The sequence below is a fragment of the Drosophila busckii genome, chromosome 2L, assembly GCF_011750605.1.
Source record: "Drosophila busckii strain San Diego stock center, stock number 13000-0081.31 chromosome 2L, ASM1175060v1, whole genome shotgun sequence".
Classification (NCBI taxonomy): domain Eukaryota; kingdom Metazoa; phylum Arthropoda; class Insecta; order Diptera; family Drosophilidae; genus Drosophila; species Drosophila busckii.
This window is the reverse complement of record NC_046604.1, coordinates 8,531,173-8,555,203: the sequence shown is the minus strand read 5'-3', so window position 1 is coordinate 8,555,203 and position 24,031 is coordinate 8,531,173. Positions and strand designations below refer to the sequence as shown.

At 37.2% G+C, this 24,031-nt stretch overlaps 1 protein-coding gene across 1 annotated transcript in view; it reads left to right on the top strand.

Moving 5' to 3' along the window:
* Nucleotides 1-24,031, top strand: part of LOC108608123 (laminin subunit alpha-2) — a 71,641-nt gene that overhangs the window by 6,440 nt on the left and 41,170 nt on the right. Inside the window, 8 exon segments of the mRNA XM_033294971.1 lie at nucleotides 10,417-10,772; nucleotides 18,848-20,492; nucleotides 20,726-20,963; nucleotides 21,119-21,252; nucleotides 21,255-21,297; nucleotides 21,299-21,342; nucleotides 21,345-21,380; nucleotides 21,383-21,883. Coding sequence (XP_033150862.1) covers nucleotides 10,417-10,772; nucleotides 18,848-20,492; nucleotides 20,726-20,963; nucleotides 21,119-21,252; nucleotides 21,255-21,297; nucleotides 21,299-21,342; nucleotides 21,345-21,380; nucleotides 21,383-21,883 — 2,997 coding nt within the window.

The following is a 24,031-nucleotide window of genomic DNA, read 5'->3' as shown; positions in this document are numbered from 1 at the left end:
TGCCACATAACGCAAGTGTCATCTTGTCCTTGTCCGACACCAAATCAATGCGAATTGACGCTCAACATGCGAAAGTGTTACCTCAAATTGGTTTTGGGGATCACAGAGATCGACCGAACGGTCGAGCGACCGCTTGAAAAATTGCTTAATTAATACGCCTTGAAGTCGATTTGTTAATATTGTTGAAACCTGTTGCTTGGCTCTGTTATTGGCATTGCTTTAATTAAAAAATTTCATTTTTCGAATGAACTCAACTCGTTTACAATTTGCAGCTGTAATTACGTCAGCTGTCAAAATTATTTGCGGTTTTTAGAGCATCCTTGAGCAGTTTTTATAAATTTAAAGCTATTTAAGCAATTGTTGCAAAAAGAAACCGCAAATAAATATTCGATAATAAAAGAAAATAATAAGCAGCATAACTTCCTAAAATAATGCAACGTAGTAAATAAATTATTATCTTAAATCAGTGCTGAAAGCATTGACGCTATTGTTCGCAAATTCTGACAAAAATAAGTATTATAATATTATGTATTTTTGTTAATATTGAATGCGAGATGAGTGAGAAAAATAAAACTGTTCATTTGAATATGGAGCTAAGGTAGGGGCAGTGATCAGGCAAGTTAAAGTTCCGTTCAGTTTTATAGAAGTTTTAACATCCATAGCATTAAGTTCAATGCTAAGTTTTAAGTTCAGGGTGAGGTATGCGTAAAAGTTGAAATAATTCTCAAGAGTCTCGTTAAGAGTGCGAATATTATGTTTAAAACTTTACTTTTATACCTAGAATAAAATTTATGGTAACTATATTGAATCTGTTGAGTACATAAATATACATTCGTAATTCATAAATATTATTTATTTATTTACAAGCTTAATAATAATATATTACTGCTAGCTGCTAAGGCCAGCGACTCGACAGTTAACTTATTTGCTACTTAATATTTTATTATTGCCTAAGAATTTGATTAGTAGCTTTACATTATTGTGGGAAGGTGAGGTGAGAAGAGAAGTGGGTTGGGTCTGACCAAATTGTTGGATCCTCGAGTTGTTGAGTTGCGGGCAGGTATCCAGTATGTGTTGTAATGATAATATATAAAATATAATAAGTATAACTTAATATACATAAGTGATGAATGATGATGACATAAATGAAACTCTGAATACACTGATCTCCTTTTGTCAAATTGTATTTAATAAAGAAACAAATTGTATAGTACTAAAGCTTTAGCTGCAAACATTCAAAAATATATTTAAAAGGTCTGATTTGTATACATGTGTGTGATGATATTATAAATCTATAAAAATGAGAAAATATGTAACTGAAATATATTTCATTTACATATAGAAAATAAGATTTTAAAAATTTAAAAAATTATTTATTTGTTTTCCAATTAACATTAGCACTTTTAACAGCAAATTCTATTTATATGCAATTTATTCGAAAATGTTTAACATATGAAAAAATTACTTGGGCTTAAAGTAGTTATAAAATCTTACTCCGACTACATTTTATGACATATAAAATATATAAAATTTGAATTCCAAGCAGCAAAGCTATTTAAAAATATTACGACTTAGACTTAAGCTTGGCTGCAAGTCACAGCAACTTGCGGCACTTCATTTGCAGCGACTTCTTCTTAAGCATGACTAAGCAAAAATGGCTAAATATTGCCAACTGCAAGCCACCCATAGCTTAACAGTTACACCACTCAATTAATTTTTGCCACAGCGGCAGCGGCGAGTTGAGCTCAGCTTGAAGTCAACTTGTTGTTCAATAAAAACGCTAATTGCTAATCAAAAGCAACATTTTTGAGACGCGACAGGATAAGCGCTTATCAAATGGCCATAAGATTTCCATAGACAAGACGCCAACTGGTTTGGCCTGGCTTAGACATAAAAATTTGTTTGTCGAAAACAAGCAAAATTACAGATAGATACGCATCATTATTAACTGCGACATCAACGTAAACAAGCAAATTAACACAAAAAATTTTTAGTTCGAGCTGACAACGACTATGGATTGCATATGCCATAAAATACAATGCAGTTGAGGCAGAAAAAAATACAAAAAAAAAATAAACTGCATGTAAGACGGCGCCATCAAATGTTCGCAGGCGGCGTCTCGAGGCTCGAAGCTCGAAGCTCTTGGTGACTTTTTACTCAACTTCAGCGGCGCCTTTTTATAGCCAAAACTAACACGCTGGCGCTCACATACTAATTAAATAGTTTACAAGTCAAGTTGATTGCAAAGCTGCCTCTTGTTCACCATTTTGGCCAACACACAACACAACAAAAAAAAAAAAAAAAGAGAGGCAAGCAAAGATTTATTCATGTCTGTTAGTTGAAATTTCGGGGCAGTCGTACGATTTTATAAACTTGTTGCAGTCGGCCAAATAGAAATAATGCCCCACACAAATGATTTGTTTATTGCCAGTGTGTGTGTCATTTGGATTAGCTGCAGATTTCTCAAACCGAGCGTACCGACCCAATTTATGGCCCAATGTTGTTGCAGGTGCTGGCAACTCGTTAAAACGCGCTAAAGTTGTTTAATGTGATGTTTTTATGAGCAATTGCAATTGCAATTGATTTCTCTACTGAAAACTATTTTATTTGCTTGATTCATTTTACGATGCATTTTTATTACTTAATATTCAATTCGCTTAATTCTAAATTTAAAAAAAATTGTTAGCTCTTATTAATATGCAATTTGAATATTTTTATTTAATGTGATTATTTTATAAATATAAAAAAAATGACAGATTGGATTATACATTTCAGATTAATAAGCATATATATTTTATGAAATTATAAGCACTTGTTATGAATGAATAATGGAAAGGTATTGCATTGATCTTAATGTATATAAAATAATAAAATCAGCAATCAGTGCCATTCAAAAGATATATATAAAAATTTGTATAATAAAAATTGACAAATAAATTTTACTGATGATTTTTATAATAAAAAACTATTTTGTATTTATGTATATGTATTTAAATAAAGGAAAAAGAGCTTAAACTTAATTGTTAAAATAAATCGTAAATATACAAAAATATGATACTGATGCTTTCTCGTACTTTTAAATCTTTTTATCACTCTCATTTGACATCCCTTATAAATACCCTCAGCCTATTTAATTTAACATATTTTTTTTTCAAGTTTATAAGAATTATTTGTTAAAAATTCCTAAACTCTCAAGCCAAAGATTGAAGGCTTATAGAATGAGCAGAAGAATGTTCCGCATCTACTCATAAATTATACATGGAGCTTAATTCCCCGACTGCTCGACTGCTGTCTGAGAATATTTAAATGTCCCCAAGAACTTCTGATTGCTACTCCTTGGACATTTTTAAACTCAACCTGTCTAGACATTGCCGACAACATGTGCTGTCAGTTAGGTTCCACCTTCTATGACTCACACTCTATAAATTTAATTATGATATTATTATGCGAGACTCGCCACACGTACAAAACCAGAATGCAGCAAACGCCAGCCAGCGCATTTATTAATAACAACTGACAGCTTATGACAAATTAACAGCAAAAAACAAACAAACAGCAAGCCAAAAATTAATGAAAAAAAAGCGCAGCTTGGTGTGGGCGATACGACTCGAAGCTCGTGGCTAAAGATATCAAATATCAGGGAGAGCCTAAAGCGCAGTCAGACGTCAGTAATGAGCAGGCGAAAGAGAGCGAGAGGGAGGCCACAAAACTGTGAGCTGAGCAGTGCTGGTAAACGCAAATATTTGTCAAAGCTCAGCAACGATTGAACGCAAATGCATTTCGAGTGATTGGCAAACATGGCAAAGTAAATTTTCCCAAAAAAAAAAGTTTACATTGAAAACAATTTCGATAATGCACATTTCGACGCCTATTCGTGCGCTTAATGCATGAAGCGATTACAATCGTTATTTTTTTTTTTGGGGTCTCATAAATCGTGATAATTATTGCAGCAAGTGCAGTTATAAGAAGTATTTTTCGTGATGCCGTGCCACTTATTAAATGATAAACGAACATATCTTGAAAGATATGCTTGTTGCATTCTTTTTGCGCCAGCAGCTTACATAATTTCGATTGGGCGATTAGATAAGAGCGAGCGCGCTCCAGCAACAAGTGGCTTAATTAAGAGAAGCCGAGACGACCAGAGTTTTCCACTAAGCCAATGTGCTTAAAGTCTGGTTCTGTGAAGACTTGAGACTGCAGCCAGCTGGGGCGTGGGCTTGTTGACAAAATGAGTTAATTGTGGTCTGATGGGTTAAGTGGCATTTGATGCTGCAGAGGGTTGGCTGGAAATTTAGAAAAGAGTGAGCTTGATGGATGGATGCATGACAAGATATTTGACATTGAATGTTTCATAATCAATTTAGAATTTTGTTTGCCACTTTTAAGCTCAAAGTCTCTGGTTAGTTCCTGATGAACTGTTCGCCACCAGGTTGCTTTGGTCTTTCTTGCTTACTATACTATATCCTTACTATACCCTTCCCAATTCACGCTCATTGTATTTTATTGAGTAGGCTTCCCATTTTATATTCTATTTCGATAAATGTTAGAGCAAATCAGTAAGCGGTACGGCTTAGAAGACTTATCCACTGCTCCTAAAGACTTAACAGTACTATGCTATGTAAAAAACATGTTAACAACACCATGTTATAATAATATTATGTTAACAACATAAACAAATCATTAACAAGACAATCAATGCGCTTTTATACAAATACCAAGCTTCAGTCAGTCCCACAACCAATCAATGCTGTTAGGTCTGAGAGCTGGCACCTCTTTAATAACCACCCAATAGCAGCGCTCGCACTCGAATTAGTCTCAGGCATTCATTAACGCCCACCAATGTGAGTCATCAAAACAACGCCAACAACAAGTGCTACCAGTCTTCAATACCAAATCAAGCATTACTTGCATAACTTGCAGCAACTTCATAGTCATCGCCATCGCCATCACCTTCATCATCAGCATGGGAGCAAGCGGGCACAAATACGAGTGTGTTCTTCCCAAAACAGCGAACAGAGCAGAGAACTCGCCGCTTTGCATGCCCCCACTTGAAGCACGTCAGTAGCTGCAAGTGTGGAAAGAACGTTGACGTGCTGCACAGCTTTTGTTGAAGCACCCACCTCTTGCTGCTGCTGCTGCTGCAGCTTGCAACCAATTCTTCTTCTTCTTCTGCTGCTGCTGCTGCTGCAACCAATGCCTTTCCCGGTACACACGGCTTTTAAGTCAGATGGGCGCAACGTTGGCACTGAAGCGCTGATGCATGCCCAAACATCCTCAGTTCTGGTCAGTTTGATGTTCGTCTCTGTGTGTTTCGTTCCTTCAATTTTTATTGCTTTTCTTGGAACTGCGTTGTCGCCACGTCCGCTTAGTCCGCCTGGTCCGCCGCTCTTGGGCCGCTCGTCTTGTTTGTCAGCTTGTTTATTTGTTTGCGCGTTTTGTTTATTTTCAATAAATATTTGACATTTGTCTAGGCATTTTTCCCGAGCCTGCTGCACCGACAGCTCCAACTCACTCAAGCGTTTGGCTGCCAACATGGCGCGGCCACATTAATTTTTCAAGTACTCAAGCCTGCTCTTCCCATACGCCCCCCATGCCCAAAGCTCGCACTCACATCGTAAACTTGCTGACACCTGCTGCTTAGCAGACTTGGAGTAGTTCTCAGCTCTCTTCCAGTCTTTTCCCCCAAACTGTTGAATTTTTCAAGCGCAAACTCTTCCCTGACACATTCGTCTATGCGGATGTTTGATTTGAGCTTTTCTTTTATTTAGTTGCGAAATAAAATTGTTCCTGGAAATTGCTGTCACACATGCTCAATGAAGTGTTAAAATTTAACGCTTACGTTGGCTTCAAGAACTGAGTGTATATATCGTATATACTTATATTTATTTATATTTTGAAAAATACATTAATATTAGAATATGCTATATGATGCATAGATGCAGATAATTTTTAATATACATTTTTTATATATTAACTCTAAAATAAAATTGAATTCATATTGATATTTTGCATATATGATCGCTCTTTACTCAAATATTTTTCAAATTAAAGTTCGTTGTAAATGATAAAAGAAGTGTAAATTTCAAAACTATTTAATTTTTTAATTAAATATTTGGTCGGCCTCTTTATTAAATATTTTAGCAGACTTTAATTATTTTTCAAATTAAAATTCCACGAACGTTAAAGAAGGAATTTCCATATATGTAGCTGCTTTTAATTAAATTTATATTACAAATTTATAATGTAAAATTGAAAATCATTTTTAATTGAAAACTTTAAGCATGCTTGCAAATTATTATTATTATTTTCAAATTAAAATTCCACGAAATAAGTTTAATATGCCATCAAGTTTTAAAAAAGCTCTCGTCATGTTTTATACTCGAGCCATTGTCGCCATTGGTAATTGAGCTGTTGCTGCAAGTCTGTTTGGTCTTGCCACTGCCTATTTATGAGCATATTTTGATTGCCACAACATCCTCAACAGTCAACAGTAGCAGCAGCAGCCGCAGCAGCCTGTCAGTTTGCCTAAAGTTTGTTTTCGTCACGCTGCTGCCCCGCATCAGACTCAAGAGCAGCGTCATCCTCATCCTCGGCATCATCATCAGTCTACTTCAGCGCTCCTTTTGTGATTTTTTTCTTATATTTGGATATGTGTGTGTTTTTGCTGCCTTTTTTGGGCAGCCAACAATTTTTTATTATTATTAAGTTTCTGTGTCTTGCCTGAGCTTGGGAGCTAAGTGTGTCGTCATCACACATTTTGGCAGCTACTTTGGCTACCGTTTTTTATTGCTGATTTATGCAGATACATCGCAGACAATTTCGTTATGCAAAAATATTGCCAACAACTGGCTTCTGAGCTGAGCGGCAGGAAGTAGAACTTAGGTAGGTAGCCAGGCAGGCAATCAAAGTGTTTTCTGTTCAATTTGCTATTGCAACATTCTTCTGCAGTTCAACAACTTAATAAGCAGCCTGGACCTGGCATCAACTACGAGTAGTAGAAGTTATAATTTTCATAGCAAGCGACTGTCTGTTTATATGCATAATTCCTGGCCAGCAAACAAAAGGAAACCAATAAACTAGACAGCTGTGCGCACAGCAAGAGCAACAGCAACAGCAGCAGCAGCAACATCAACAACAACAGCAGCAGCAGCAGCTGTAGTGAAAATATTTTTGCATTTTATGTATGCGCGTTCGATATGAATAAAATGCAGAAAACAGTAAAATGCTTTCAACTATGCCAAGTCGAAGTTGGCCAATAACAACAACAGCAGCAAGCAACACACAGCAACAATCGCATGTGTGTGCGCATAATGCTTTGTAATTAATCAAAATGCGAATGGCTACAGTAATTGCCAAATAACGAAGCGGAAATACACTAAGTTAACTAACTTAGAATACTAACAATTTATAAATATTAAATTGCTCAAATTAAATTCCAAGTAGCAGCTTCAACATATATTTTATTTCTTTCAATATTTACTCGAAAGATATTTATTATTTAATTTAAAAAAATATTTTAATTATAATTCATATTCCCAAAATATGTTTTGCATCAACGCTTATATATTTTTTAAAATGTATGAATACATTATTATATATTCATCTACAATAATCTGAATAGTTGCAATGAATCCAATATAAATTTTCATTTTTTTAAAAATTTATAAATATTAAATATAAATTTGTAAAATTTTTCAACAGCATTTTTGCTATATTTTATTTCGTTCAATACATTTTAAGGCATTTATCTGGAGTAATTGCTAAAAATCTAAAATATATTATTAAATAGCACATTTAAATTATTTTAAACTTCACAAAATAAGTTTTGTAAGCACTAACTAAGCTTATAAATTTCCCAAAAAATATTTTAAGTAGTATCTGCCAAGTATAATTCAAAAGTCTAAGCATTTTCCCTAGCTGATTTACTTCCGCTATACTGTGAGCTATTAGGCCACATTGCCCAACATCTGTTGAATATAAAAATTGATAAACTGTGAAAAAAAGGCCCAAGCAAGGCACAGTTTCCAATTTTGTGTGTGTGTGTGTGTGTTAAAAGCTTTGTACAGTTTATAAATGCATAAATTTACGCTGTGGCCAATTCAATTTGTCAAAACATTTAATCAGCAAAACTTTTCTCACTTAAGCTGTCAGCGACTGACTTAAAAAAAAAACAAAACTTGCGTACAATGTGTGGGCTGGAGGGGCGAGTAGGGAGTGCACATTTTTGGCTACTGCAAAATTTGTTATTTGTCAAAACATTTAAATGGCATTTGCGTGCTCTGCCGTTTTTTTGACAGCAGCCGATAATTTTCCGCCGTCTTTTCACACTCGTGGCCGTGGCCAGAGAGTCGGTTTGGTTGGCTTTTGGCTCTGGTTGGCTTTCTAAGATATTTTTTCTCATTTCAATAATTACAAATCGTTGTCTGGTTGGTTTTTGTGTTTGGCCTATTCAATTTGGCTTAGTTTTTTACATTAGTGTTAAGTGAAAGTGATATGCTTGGGCTTATTGCTTTGCGTGTTCGCTGTCAATTATTGATGGCCACAATATGCAGTTAGCAGGATCGGTGTTGCTCAAATTGGTTTTAAATTGCTGGCCAGCCAAATTGGGTGGAAAGTGCTTAGTTTTTAGTAGGTGTTGCAACGAGAATTTCAACTGCGATTTATTGTTATTGTTTTTTAGCTTGCGACTTTATAAACTATGCACATTAGCAAACTCATTCGTTTGCCAAAGCTTTTCAAGCTAAGCTGCTATATTATTTTAAAGACAAGTACTTGGGCAAAGTTTCAGTCTCCACATGCTCAGCTGAAAAACTTATATGCAATTTCCCAGCAATTACGTCAACGTTTTCCATTCAGCAAACAAATGCGAAAACTTTTTGTTGACAATTGCCAAAACACAGACAAACAGACAGACCCAGAGCTCTAAGCAATTGCAATTTTGCTGTGCAACGGCAACGGGCAACGGGCAACATGCAAATCGCATACCAGGTCAACATTGGCAACAACAATTCCATTCCAGCTGGTGCTACCAACTGCGCATTGGTCAGCGATAAACTTTATCTCGAAAGTTTTGCTTGTTTTGCCGCTGAGGTACATGCATACATTTTTCATCATGGCAATCCAATCAATATGCTCAACTCGCAACGGTTCATTTAATGATTTATGAACAATATTGGGCGAGGGCATGTTGCTCGTTGTTCGTTGTGTGTTGTGTCCAGCAGCAACACCAATTAAATTGATTGACATGGGAGCAAAGCTGTCAATTGCAAGTATGGGACAACTTTTTAATAAAAGGGTCAAAGTTATGCGAAAACTTTCGGCTATTAAAGAACAAAGAATGTCAATTAAAAAGTAACTAAGCTGAAGCTGTTACAAAGTTATTTATAAATAATAAGAATTCAGCTTGCTAAGTCGATAAGTATTGAATGTAATATGTAAACGTCTGCTGACATATTCAGCTTGGCGACTGATTTATGACTGATCTCCTACTAGAACTAATCGCTGATTTATTGCTGAATAAGCCGTTGAGCTTCTTCTTTTCAACATTCGACTTCCGACTCCTACTTTCATTAACTCTCCTACTGGCCGGAACAGCGAATAAAATTACTAGTCAATTAAATTATTTATGGAAACAAATTTACAATGAACTTATGTTTTCACAATTGATAACGATCGATTACCCAAACCAAAAAAAAAGACAATCTTAAAGTACTTGAATTATTCTTAATAATTTTTGATTAATTTTGTTTTTTTTTTATAATTATAATTATACTGGCGATCAGCTAAAACTTAAACACTTCTATATTTAGATTAGCTCGTATATATCAAATAATAATTTCAGTTAGTATATATTAGCTGATTAGTAACCATTATCCTTGATTAGTTGTCATAATTGTAATCATAAGTTATTTGCTTATCCTTTTAAATGATTATGACCACTAATCAATGATAATGGTTCTTAATCATTATTTAACAGCTAAGTAATGAGCTTAGTAATATTTTTTTGCAATGATGAAGCCTGAACTTAAGAGCTTAAGTTCTTTTATTACTGTCGTACTCTTCAGACTCCCCAAGACCAATAATAGAGTCTCTCCCATATTTCGAAGTGTGGCTGCCATTTTCACAGGCCTATAAAGTTATTATAATTTTAATGATAAGCACTCATACTGATGAATAAAAAGTCGTGAATGTATTCAATGCATTCAAAGTAAGAATTCATATTAGATTTTAAGAAAGAAATTAACTCACCATCAAAATAATTCTTATTTAAATTGAAGCCAAATTAAATTCAAAATGATTTAAATCATTTACATCTCTGTCATTTGTTTACTTATCAATATGAACTGCATTTTTAATATTTATTTTCTTATAACAACTGCAACTCAAATTTATCACATTCATCGAATCTATTTACAGCTCTGCGGCTGCTTAATAGCCAACAGGCGGATGATGTAAGTGCCGGCAACGGCAATGTTGGCGGTCTGTATCCGCCGCTCTTTAATGTCGCGCCGCGTGCCACAATTACGGTGAATGCAACCTGCGGGCAAAGCGGTGCCGAGGAGTACTGCAAATTGGTGGACGCTTATCCGCATCGCAATTGGGCCAAACAATGCGGCACCTGCAATGCCCACAGCTCGGATCGCGCCAAGCAGCGACCCATCGAATCGCTCATATCGCCCGGCAACAGTTTCGAGGAAAGCTGGTGGCAATCCCCAACGCTGCAAGGTGGCCGCCAGTTCGAGTATGTGACCATCACATTGGATTTGAAACAGGTAAGCAATAGTTTTTGGATCCAGCGATCCAGTTTGTAATTAAAGCGTTGACTTGTCACTCACTTACAAGCGATTTAACGCCACTGAGCGAATGATCCATCCATCCATCCATCCAGCCAAGCCTTGGGCTTGTCGCTGTTCATTAGACGCCGCATGAAATATGATCTGAGAGAGTGTGTGTGTGTGGAACCGGTCAATAGGTATTACATTCTAATGCTCAATATGGCAAACATAAATTTGCGTTGATGGAGTTTTAATGAAGTCGTATCGCTTTACACACACCCAGCGGCTTGCAGTTGGAATTTAAAAATAGCAACTTATGATTTCCGGGGCTTAGTTTTCTAGAAAGTGGGAAAGAAAATGGCATGGGAATAAAAATAAATTAAAGATCAACTTTACATTTTACACATCAGTTTAACTTTCGCTTGCATAAAATATTTCAAAAACTAATTTTCATATACAAAATAATAAAGTTGCCATTTGAAGTCGGATTTAAAGTAAAATATACATGCATAACAAATAAACTGCAAGCGATTTATAAAATAAAAACATATCAGTTTAGCTTTGACTGGTTTGAATTTACATTAATCTTTACATTACGCTTTACATTAAGCTTTAGCAATAATCAAGCTGCATTTAGTTTCATGCTTGGACTTTAAGCAGTCTAAATCTCAATGCAAAATCAAAAGGCGAAATAAATCAAAATCCAGTGACGGGCTGTGAATATTTTGCTCATGCAAATCAATGTAAAGAGAGCGTGTAAATTTTTGACACATGCTGTTGATGTGTTAAAGCAACCCGAACGCTTCCTGTCTGTCGCCCCCCCTATAGCCTCGCCATATGCCAAGTCATGGGAAATATAATTAAGTGTTTTTTTTTTTGTTGATTTTAGTGACAATGCTGTCTGAAAATTCAGTTCAACATGTGTCAAATGTAGTTAAAATCAACGAAACCATTAAAAGTAAATACACTGACATCTGCATAGCCATAAAAGGTAGCATCAAGTTTTGGGTAAACCACATAAAGAATGTTAATTGAAACTCCAGTACAATGCACCCTAGCCGGCTATATTTATTAATAAACTCAGCTAACGCATGGCTCTGTCATAAATCTCTCATACTTGAGGCATAAATGCAAAAACATTGCCTTTAATTTTAAATCATGGCCAGCGAGTCTGTGAGTTTTAATTAAGTGAACACTTCCTCAAGACGGCGGGGACTCGATCTTTGTCTGCACCAAGAGCAGCAAGCACCAAGCCCAGGCAGATGGCACTGAAAGAAAATATCAAAACATTGAAACAATGTGCGGGGCCTAACTGGGGGCTAACTGCACTTGAAATGTCAACTTTGTGTCGGCTGATGTTAAGCAGATGAACATAATTGCAGAGATTGAGAAAGTTCACAAGATGAAGCTGAAATGCTGACGATGCTGATGCTGATGCTGATGATGAAGAGTTGGAGTGGCTAAGCACAGGAAGCAAATGATCTCATGTCTGTGTGTGGCCATTGCCAATGGAATTTCAATTCACACTATTTTTCCAACATTAGCGCTCAATTGGGGTTTTCGAAATGCATCAGAAGTGCGAAGAGAATTCTTTTCTTTTTTATTAAGTCTTATGGGTGGACTAAGCTATTGAACGCTGATGGAGTTTTTAATAAGAAATTTTATTAGCATATTATTTGAAATAATATCTTTACTACATATACACTAGGGTGAATAATGAGTAAATAAGCAAAGTATCGAACAGTTTTAAGCATTAAGTTGTTAGTTGAAGCGTTAAGTTAAGTACTAAGGCAGCAATATGCTTACCGGCCATTTAAAGTTAGAATCAGTTAGTGCACTTTAAAAGAGGTTAGACTAAATCCATTAAAATAAATAAAATATAATTTATAATTCAAATCTATGTTTCTTGTCTTAGCGCTCATATAACAAAAATTAGTAAAGCTAATCCATTAATTGTTTTTTTATAACTTTATTTATTTGATTCCAAGCACATTTTGTAAAGACTTTCCAATGATAACAATTATCTAAGAATTAATGAAAAAAAAAAACTTACATGCTCATGCAATGACTGTTTTATTTTTACTGTTCTAGTAAAATATTAAATTAAATATACAAAAAAAATTATTTAAAATTTATTTTGTACCTTGATTGGAGAAATGACATGGCCGAAAAGTTACTCTCATTTAACGATTTTTAATATCACCCTTGAATCGAAACCACTGTCTGACTAATGTTAGAATATCTGAAATTTAATACTAAATTGATTGAAACTTCAAGCTAGTCTGATATATTGATTCAATAATGATATTTTGAAGATATACATCAGAGCAACAAATATATATTTTTCTTAATATTTTATTATTTTTTATTTAATAACTTACTTAAGACTACTAGTGCGAAATATAATTGAGCAAACTATTTATTTATTTTATTTTCCATTCCTTAAGCATTGCCCCTATCTGTTTACAAAATGTGTTTGCGATCAATGAAAAAATGTTGCAAAGAAGGAATAAATGTATTAACTTTATTAATTTTCAAGCATCTACTCAGCATTATTCATAAATATCATCACTGTCTGTTTTCATTGACTAAAACTGAAGTTGCCACACTTCCTGCTGCTGTTGCCGCAGCTGTCAATAGTCACAGCCAATTAGCTCTGCCTTTGCTTACAAAATATATAGCTTAATTAGTGTTGCTGTCTGAGAATATCTAAAGCGTTTGTCACAATTATTTAAAAACACATTAGAACGCGCCAGACAAAACAATGCGCACCCCTCAGAATTCAGAACTCGGAGCTGTAACTGAAACAGCGCGTGGAATTTATGACCTCAGCGCGAAGTTTTTGTTTTCAGGGGCTCGAGACTCGAGGCTCGAGTTGATCTTAACAATTAGACTAATCGAGTGATTTACAACAACAACAACAACAAGCACATAAGACAGGCATGTGTCAACTATTTGACAGCTTAAAATATTTTTCTCGCTTGTTTGGCGGCAAGCATAGAAACGCCGCCAAAAACGAGCAAACTGCAGCTGTCAGCCAGATAGTCAAGACAGTCAGTCAGTCAGTCAGACAGACTGTCGGTCTGTCTGTCTGTTCGTCTGTGTGTCTGGATGTCAGCTTGCTTGCTTGGCTCTTGGTCTTGGCCACAACAATGTCTAGATTTATGCTTCAATGGCTTTGCGAGCGCGCGTGACTAATTGAAAGTCTAACGAGAGTTCTGGGAATGCTGATTAGACAGTGGCTCTCAAACTGTAGAAGGCAGCCTTGACTATTTATAAAAATTGTTTGGAAAATCTTATTTTATTTCCTACATTTTTGTAGGCAAGCCTTTTAAGTGCAATTGCAATTTAAACTGTACAATGTATTGATTTTTTTTATTATTATTTTTATAGGCATTTAATTGCTTCATTAAATTTAGCCAAATTTGGCCAAAATAAAAAATAGTTGTGGTTGTTGTTGGCGTCGGCGGCGCCGCCGCTAACTTTACGTAACTGTAATTCAAATGTTTGACAAGTTGTTGCAACATACATGCCACAGCAACAACAACAGCAGCAACAATTGCAGCAGAGGCAACAACAACAACAACAACAACAACAGGCCAAGCAGCAACCAAAGCGTGTTACAAGCCACGTACGTGACGCATTTAGGCGTAGCAATTATTTTAATGGTCAATTTATTTATTTGTTTCGACTTTTCGTCGTCGTTTGTTCGTTGTTGTTTTTGTTGTTGTTGTTGCCTTTTTAAGAATGCTTCTGCCTGCTGTCTGGGAAGTTGTTGCCGGCATTTGCATTTGCACAGCGTTTGTTAACGTGATTGAAGCTCTGCTTGAAATACATTTATTTTAATTGAGGTGTGGCCTCAAAGTTCAGCTACTCCTAGTTGTCTTTTATTTTTGGCCAAACTTTTGTTAATGCGCCAAATTTAAAGATAAGCCAAAGTTGCTTACACAAATTTTTCAAAATCATTGAACTTTTTATTGCCCACCAGACAGCGCGCGAGTAGATAAAAAATAAAAGAAAATTTAAGCAAGCACATGTAGCTACAGGTATGTGCTACATAGAGATATATATGAACCTATAGACAGTTAAAGATCAAATTAATATTAAAAATTAAAACTAAAAACACAAATTTAATAATATATATAGAATATAATATAGAAAAAATAAATGGACAATTTATTTGCAAGATTTATTATAATTTGTAATATTTCAAAATCTACTTTATAGCAATAAAATCACATACTCTTTGTTATTAGCTCACAAATTTCAGATCCAAGCCATATCACCAAGATTTAACTTTTAAATCAGTTTTTTTCAACACTAAATATGTTAACCATATAATTTACATTTATATAATACATAACTAGCAACATTATTTTTAATTTTATTTTTATTTATTAATTATTATTTTAAATGTTTAAAAATAGAGCTAAGTTAATTAATATCAAAACATAAAATCTTTAAAACACATTTAAATTCAATAATCATAATTTAAAAATTTTTAAAGAATTAAAGTGTTTCAACATTAATGACCAGCAACATTATATTATTTAATTTCTAAGATTAAACATTTAATGAAAATATGTATTTTAATTGGAATTTATAATTTCAAACAATTGATTCAATTTATAAATTTAAATTTTTCGAAAGAATTTTTACAAAATACAAATACAATACATTTCAAGTTTTAAAGTTATTTTATTGTTTTACATTTGCCAACCCACTTAGTGGAAACTCAAAATTTTCGTGCAGTTCATGCAACTTTGTTTCAAAAACAGAAATTATAGCTCACCTTATGTCTGCCATGTGGGTTCATTCAGCACACATTAGCCAAAAAATTAAACGCCTTGCTAGTTGTGCTGACCGCCTTATCTGAAAACCGTGCCAGCCAAACAAAATCAAAAAACAATTTCTTGGGCCACAGCAAAATAAAAAATACTTGACTGCAAAAGTGTTTGGCACAAGTAAAATGCATAATGTAGATAATAGACTTGTGAGTAATATGCGCATGCAGCCTTAATAAATAAAACTAAAAACATATTTATTTTTAAGCACTAAACTTTTATTTTAGACCGCTTGTCTGAGTGTTGTCTGTGCTCGGATTCGGGTCTGTCTGTGCCTTATTATTCGCTTGTTTATTTTTAAAGTTTACGATGCGACTCACTGAATTTTCGGTGATTGCCGGCATTTGTGTTTATGGTTATAGTTTTTGATTTTTTGTTTTTCGTTTTTGGCAATTAGCGAGCGTAGGGGAACGTGTTTCTGTTGCAGTTGCCGCTGTTGCGCCCAATGAATTTTATTCATTGAGCGATAAGCATAAAATGTAAATAAAATGTTAATTAAGTCATTTATGAATGAAAAGCCAGACGTATAAATATATATTTTATGGCTTTATTAAATTCAATGAAATATGAATAAACAACCGTTAGCTTTGCGTTAAATGAAAATCCACAGCGCTTTTCTCTTATGACAATTGGCGCTTATCGGCTGATCTATAAACTGGTTGGGCTAAGCCCCATAACAATAAATTTAGGCATATTGACTAAATATTAACACAGTTCCCATTGCCTAGCAAAGTGAGCTTAACTCTACAGTTTACACATGTCTTGTTGTTGTTGTTCTTTTTTTTTTTGGTTGTTAACCAAACGGAAATGGTTAAGGTTTGAAGTTGCAACGACATTGACGTTGAACAGCCTGACAGCCTCTCCACTTGTTGCATTCGCTTTTTGCCGTTACAGCCGATTGCAATCTACACAGATCTTCACAACTTTGGCTGCCAATTTGCCCTATGGAGCAACTGTCTAGCTGGCTGCCTGGCTGTCCGACTGCTGCTGCTGCTGCTGCTGCTGCTGCTGCTGCTGCTGCTGCTGCGGCTTATCGACAACTTGTTTCTCTCGCTTGGCCATGCCAAACAGGAAGTTGCAATCACAGACGCGTGCAATTGCTTTTGGGGCTGCCGCATCTTTCAAGTACAACTTACATTGCAAGTGGTATCTGTGATCAAGGTTAATGCAATTGAAGTGGACAACATAATTTCATGAGTTATGCTTATTGTATAGATAGATGCTAAATGGAGAGAGCTACACAAAATAGATGCTCTCTATGCGCTTCTCAATTAAATAAGCTAAGCTCGAACGTCGAAGGCAATGCGTACTGTAGAATCGATTCATGTAGCTCAACAAAAAAGTAATAACTATCAACAATAAGATTAACTAGAGCACATAACATTTTAAATACACATTAAATTTTTTAATACACATAACATTTTTAAATACAAATAACATTATTAGGAGACTATTCCAGCTTTAGAAGCAACAAATATATTATATTTTATCACATTTTTTATGAATGGCAACAACTCTTAGTTGCCGCAACCAAACATTCCTTGCAATAAAATTTCCCCTACGACTTCATCCTGAAATCTATAGAGATTTCCCTAAATTAGTTAAATATAAATAATAAAGTAATAAGACTCGTATATCAAATAGCTCTATACCCTTCTAATCATGTGTCCTTAACGTTTTTTTTTAATATAAAACAAGCTAATTATAATAATAAATTATAGAAAATTTTAAAATGAAAATAGTTAATATAAATAGATAAATCTTTTGAGAAAACTTCGGAATCTAACTTCTGTTAATTTTCAACCTAAATAAATTTTGGAGGCTTTGGTTTTATACAAATTCCACTATCTTCGCTGGTTCGAAAACATTACAAATTTTTTCTCAACACGCAGACATTATTTGCATGCAATAGTTGCAGTTGTCCCTTTCACATCGCTCGCTATCAGCTGCTATCTCTTTCTTGCTGTTCACTAATCTTATCAGCTGACAACTCTTGTTGTTGTTGTTTTTGTTGCCGGCAATGCCGCAACTTAGTTTTCCACTGCAGCGCGCAAAGCTTTTCCCAGTGGCTTTTCCAGCAGCTGTGTGCGCTTCGTTTTATCGGCGATGCCGACTGCGCATCGTCGGCAAATGGCAAGTGGCAAATATGGTTGAAACAAGTGCCTTTGAAATTTGATATTTGATAGACTCATTGCACGCTTGTCCCATGTCATTTGTTATCGCCGCCTGGCATTTAAGCCTGGCTTATGAAAAAAAACGTTATTTGGCGCCAACAAGCTTAACCTCATTAGCTGCCTGGCTGTGCCATAATCAATTATTGGCAACCTAGAGGCCACACCTAGCTCAAGTCGCAAGTTGCGCATGCGAATTCAATTGCCACTCATGGCTTTAATTTTCCATTTTCATTTCGGTTTCTTTTTTTGCTGGTGCTAACCGCTCGATCTTTTGACATCGATAGCCATAACACGCGACATTTTTGGCATTTTACAATTTCTGTCTGCTGTGTAAACAATTTTTTTCCTCTATTTTTGCCAAAAAACTAACTAAACACACATGCATAAATATAAATATTGCTTGTCAGCTGTAGGGGCGTGTTAGCAGCAGCATTTGGTTTGGGGGAGGGTGTGCGGGGGGCGTTTTGCGACTTGGCTTTGTTGACAGTTGTGCAAAATTTATGACAACGCAGGCGTTTGGGTTAAAGCATTTTGTTTTTTATACGTTTCTTTATTTTTCTTACGCCAGCAGCAGCAGCAGCAGCCGCCGCCGCCGCCGCCACATTGGCATTAACATAGTCATAGATGTTGTTGTAGTTGCCACTAAAAAGTTATAAAAACTAAATGGAAACATCAACGCCTGACCCCGAATGACAGGCGCACAACATCATTTGGGTTGCGTGCAAGTTAATTCATGCAGCGCTAGAGCAGCCAGTGGCTGTAAAACTGTAAAGCGCAGCACGATAGAAATAGGGCGCGAGCCCCTTATGTTGCTTATATTCAAGCAAAACAATTTTTAATAATTTTATGCAGCAATTATATTTTACTACAAGTGAAGTGGAGTTTTGTTTCGTATTTAATAATCATAAAAATAATAAAATAATTTATTTATATTTATTATTATTTAATACTAATTCTTTTCAACAAATTTTTTTTTCGCTTATGCAATAAATCAATCTAAATATTTAAGTATATATTCCAATTATCTTGAACAAATTTTCTTTTGTTTTTGCAGACATATCAAATATTTTTCATAATGCTCAAATCGGCAAATTCGCCACGTCCTGCTTCCTGGATATTGGAGAAGTCGCTCGATGGCATCAATTTTGAGCCGTGGCAGTACTTTGGCCTCAGCGATGCGGACTGCAAGCGGCGCTATAATCTCCCCGGGCAGACCGGCAAGCATGTCTTCACCAACGACACTGAAGTCATCTGCTCCACACAGTTCTCCAAGCCGCTGCCGCTGGAGAACGGCGAGCTGCACGTCTCACTGCTAAAGAACCGCCCGGGCGGACTGGAGCAAACGCCCGAGCTGATGCAGTTCATCACAGCGCGTTACATGCGCATCCGCTTGCAGGGCATGCACTCCACGGCGAATCTGGACAACAGCGTGGACTGGCTGCTGGACTCGCAGTCGCTGGAGAAGCGCAGCTTCTATAGTTTGAAGCAGCTGCGAGTGAGCGCTCGCCTGGATTGCCATGGACATGCGGAGCGCACGCAGGAGCTGGAGGAGCAGGCGCTGCTGCAGTGCGTCTGCCAGAATAATGCGTGTGGACTGCAGTGCGAACAGTGCTGTCCACTGTTTCAGGATCGCGCCTACAGGCCGGGTGGCGAGTGTGAGATTTGTCAATGCCATGGACATGCCGCAAGCTGCAGCTACGATGCGTTCCTGGAGCGTGGCATTTGCCAGGACTGTGCCAACAGCACGGCGGGAAATGAGTGTGAGTTCTGTGCCGCGGATCACTACAGAGCGCTGGATGCGCCCGCTACGGATCCTTGTCTGCCCTGCGCCTGCAATCCCAAACGCTCGACGGGCAGCTGCGCCCCTGCAGGTGGCGACTGCCATTGCCTGGAAGGCTTCCAGGGACCGCGCTGCGAGGAGTGCGCTCCCAATCATTTCGGCGATGATTGCCGGCGCTGCCAATGCGATGCCCGCGGCACTTTGACGGACAGCGGCTGCGCCGGCAGCTGCCAATGCAAGTCGAAAGCGCAGGGCGAAACGTGCGCTGAATGCGCCTTGGGCTACTACAATTTGGATGCACTCAATCCGGCTGGCTGCACGCCCTGCTGGTGCTCGCACGTCTCGGAGAGTTGCCACAGCGCCAAGCTGCAGGCGCTGGCATTTGAAACGCTCAACGATTGGCGTCTGACCGACATTCAGCGCTTGCAGTCGATTGAAGTGGCGGCGGAGCAGAAGCGTTTGGTATTCGGCAATGAGCTGGATGAAGTGGAGGCTATATACTGGCAAGCACCCGTCGGCTATCTGGGCAATCGTCTGACCAGCTATGGCTCACGACTGCAGCTGCAGTTGTCCTGGGTGGTAATGCGTGGCGATACTTCGGGCAAGCCCACAACCGGACCCAATGTCATACTCTTCGGCAAGAACGGTCTGAAGATTGCCTATGCGGATGAATCCTTTGAGAGCCTGGAGGCCGCGCTGAACATAACGCTGAGCGAGTCGGGCTGGTATCATGTGCCGCCCGCTGTCAAGGATATAAAGACGCGACTGCGACGCACTGAAGGCGGCGCCTATCATGGTGAAGCTGTCACTCGCGCCCAATTCCTGTCCGTTCTGGTATCCGTCGAGGCGCTGCTCATACGCGCTGCGTTTCACACAGATCAAGTGGAAACGGTGCTGGAACGCGCTGTCATTTACTCAGGTAAAATGCTTTCTCAATTACTCAACCAATCAATAGAAATGAATGGGTAGAAATCTTATGAAATTAGCTTGCACTATGTACATAGCGCTTATAGTCCACATTAGCAATTACACAAACCATACTTGTCATACACTTTAGTCAATGCACAAATCATGAATTTTCGCTGCTACTGTTAGCTCTATAGTATTGTATTTCATTCATTTTCTAACGCTCTTTTAAATAATTTTACTTAGGTGGCCTGGAGCTGGGTGCGGAGGCCAGCACACAAGTGGAGCAGTGCATTTGCCCGCCGGGCTACACAGGCCTGTCATGCGAACTTTGCGCCTTTGGATACAAACGCATCTATGAGAACTCTACAACGCATCAGCTGCTGGGCAAGTGTATACCCTGTCCCTGCAATGGACACTCGAATTCGTGTGATCTGCAAAGTGGCAACTGCGGCGATTGTATGCACAATACTTTTGGTGAACGGTGAGTAACGCAACCTTGCTAACCATCCACTTTAGCAAGTACACAACTCACACTTTAGTTAGGACACACATCATGCTGCAAATGTTAGCTCGCTGTTAAGCGAACAGTATTTTATTGTTGGTATTTTCATAACGCTTTTTTAAATGTGTTTGCAGCTGCGAACGCTGCCAGCTCGGATTCTATGGCAATCCCTTGCAAGGCACGCCGACTGACTGCAAACGTTGCGCTTGTCCTCTGCCAGAGGAATCGAACAACTTTTCACCCAGCTGCCAGCTTAAGAGCTACAACTACTGGATCTAAATCCCAGTTCAGCTTTCGAGCATGCAGAATATGTTGAACCAATGTGGAGGGCTTACGGGTGATCACTGTCGATTGCGCGATGGTACTACGGTATCCGCTGCGCTGGCAGCCAATGTCAGTTTGCAATGCGAAGGGCGGACCCTGCAACGTCCCAGCGGCGCTGTATTAACCTTGTTGGGCATACGGGGCTGCACGTGAGCGTTGAGCGCGGCTTTGGGCGCGATCATCTGTGGCTGCCGAGCCCTGCAATTTGATACAGCGAGGCGCAGAGAGCCAGTCTGTGCGCAGTAATTGATGGTCATGCCTGTGCCGGCAGAGATTTGCGGGTCTGAAGTGCAATGAATGTGAGCCTGGCTATGCTCATGTGGCACAGCAATGCTTGCCTTGCAACTGTGATCCGTTGGGTGCAGCAGTTCTGAATAATTGCAATATGACAAGTGGACAATGTGAGTGCAAAATGGGCGTCATGGGCGTCAAGTGCCAGGAGTGTCAAGATGGTTACTTTGGCATGAATGTGAATGCCCAACAACTGGAGGATTTGGCAGCTTTGCGTTCAGCGGACGACGACGAGGATTGGGAACTAATCGATGATGCGCAACTGCCCGCAGAAGCTTGTGAGAGTGAGTGCCAACTACTTTTATTAGTATTTTAAAAAATATTCTACAATTTGGGGTATTTACTAAGTAAAAGAAATTGTTTTGAAAATGATTTCATTTTTTTACATTTATTTTATTAGCACAAATTACATTTTGAATAAGTTATGTTGATTATGCAATTAAGTCGCGTTTTATGGGATTTCAAAAAAATATTATTTACAGAATTTTCTAATTTATGCAAAGTCCTTTTTTATTAGTATATTTTTATTTGGAGTGTCAACAAAACAATATTTATATTAAAGATTTATTTTGTGATATATTGATCTTATTATCAAAAAAAAGTTTACTTTGCATTAAATAAAAAAACTTCTTAAATCATTGGGAATATTGCTGAAAATATCATGCGCTGATATATAAAATATAAGACTAAGAATATTTATGCAATTCAAATTTCAGAGTTATTTTTTCTAAGTATTTGTATTATTAAAAGAATGAATTTAATGATTGATTGGGTACAGCTAAAAAATGTTTACTCATCTTAAAGTGCATTTTAAATGAAATTAGCTCCCTTAATATAATTTTAACAATTTAAAACACTTACGCACATGCAGCTAAAAATAAAAATGCGCACAAGTGCGGCTGAGAACAAAAAGAATTCTTAATAAAAAGTATGTACAATGTACAATGCATGGCCATAATTTGTTGCTTGGGGATCTTTGATAGATGGCTGTTGCGGTTGTTGCATGCACCTATGAAAACCAGATGTGTGATGCACAGCCATCAATAAGCAACAGAATGGGGTCAATGCATGAACTGTACATAATTGAATTTTCGCTTCCCTTCATTGGGAAAATGCGCTTAAGTGCAGGCATATTTTTTTATTTTCAATTTACAAAACGAAACTTTACTTTTAAACTTGCATTTCGACATGTTGGCTTCTTAGAAAAATCAATTACAGCCGCTTAACCATAACTTAGTAGCTAATTGGTTGCTGCCCCAAGAAACAAAATGAGTAGTTGCAAATAAAAAAGCTTAAAGTGATTAACTTGAGACTTAAAAGCATTTTTAGTTAAACGACAACAGACAATTGAAAAACAAAAGACGCTGCAACGCGGCTTAGAAAATATGCGAAAAGTGTATAAAAGAAAAGGCAACGTTTTGGGTTATGCAACTCGAGGTTCTTGCTCAAGTAAAACAACTCTAAAAGCTGCTAACAGATAATGAAAACGATCATGATGAAGATGATGAAGTTGTTGACTGCACTTGAGGTTGGTTGGCCAGCATAATAAATTGTTATTTGAGCAGAGTTTTTGTATAAAGTATTATCACAACAATTGCTAGTTGGCCTATTGTGCCTGAAATGGTGTTAAAAATGCTAGAAAAATAAAGAAGAAGCTGAGCCGACTTCAAGGCGAACTGGCCAGCATATCAAATTACCAGACGCTGTAATAAACATTGTAAGCCATAATAGTTGAATAATTTTTTAAAGCCACTCTGCCCACTTTACAATATATTTTGTTGCAAGTACAACTCTGTCGGTTGAAAAGTGTTTTAAATTTAGTCTTAGTACACATTTTTTACTGCTCTGGGGCTAAAAATATTTATGCCAACAGCTTGGCTGCCAAAAGTGCAACAATTGTTAACAAACGACAGTAACAAATTGATTTATGGCCAACAGCAAGAATTTAAGTTATGACAGCATAAAAGTCAAAACCAAAAAAATAGTAAGAAATATTTATGCAAAACTAGCAAATGTAACAATGCACAAAATAAATCAAAAAATTAAAACACTACATTCCTAGGAAAAGTTGAATTAGGGTCAAGCTTAGATTGAAGAGACGCTTGCAACATGTTGCAGACTTAATGCTTAATTACCACAGTTTAACAAGCACTGGCTGCTAGTGCACTAACTAGTTTTCGACCATAAATCTGACACTTTAATCGCCAAAAACGCAAACCGCAGTTTGACTTCTGTGCGCCGCCTACGGCCAATAAAGCACCAAATGCTGATAAAGTCGATAGACAAAAGCTAAAGCAACAGCCTGTTTGCGTTTCCAGCCACTGTCTTTTGGTATTTTATCGCAACATCTCAAAATCCTGACAATGAAAACTCGCATTGACAGTTAGCCACGCTAGTTATGGCCCATACAGTAGCGACTGCCAATGCCATTG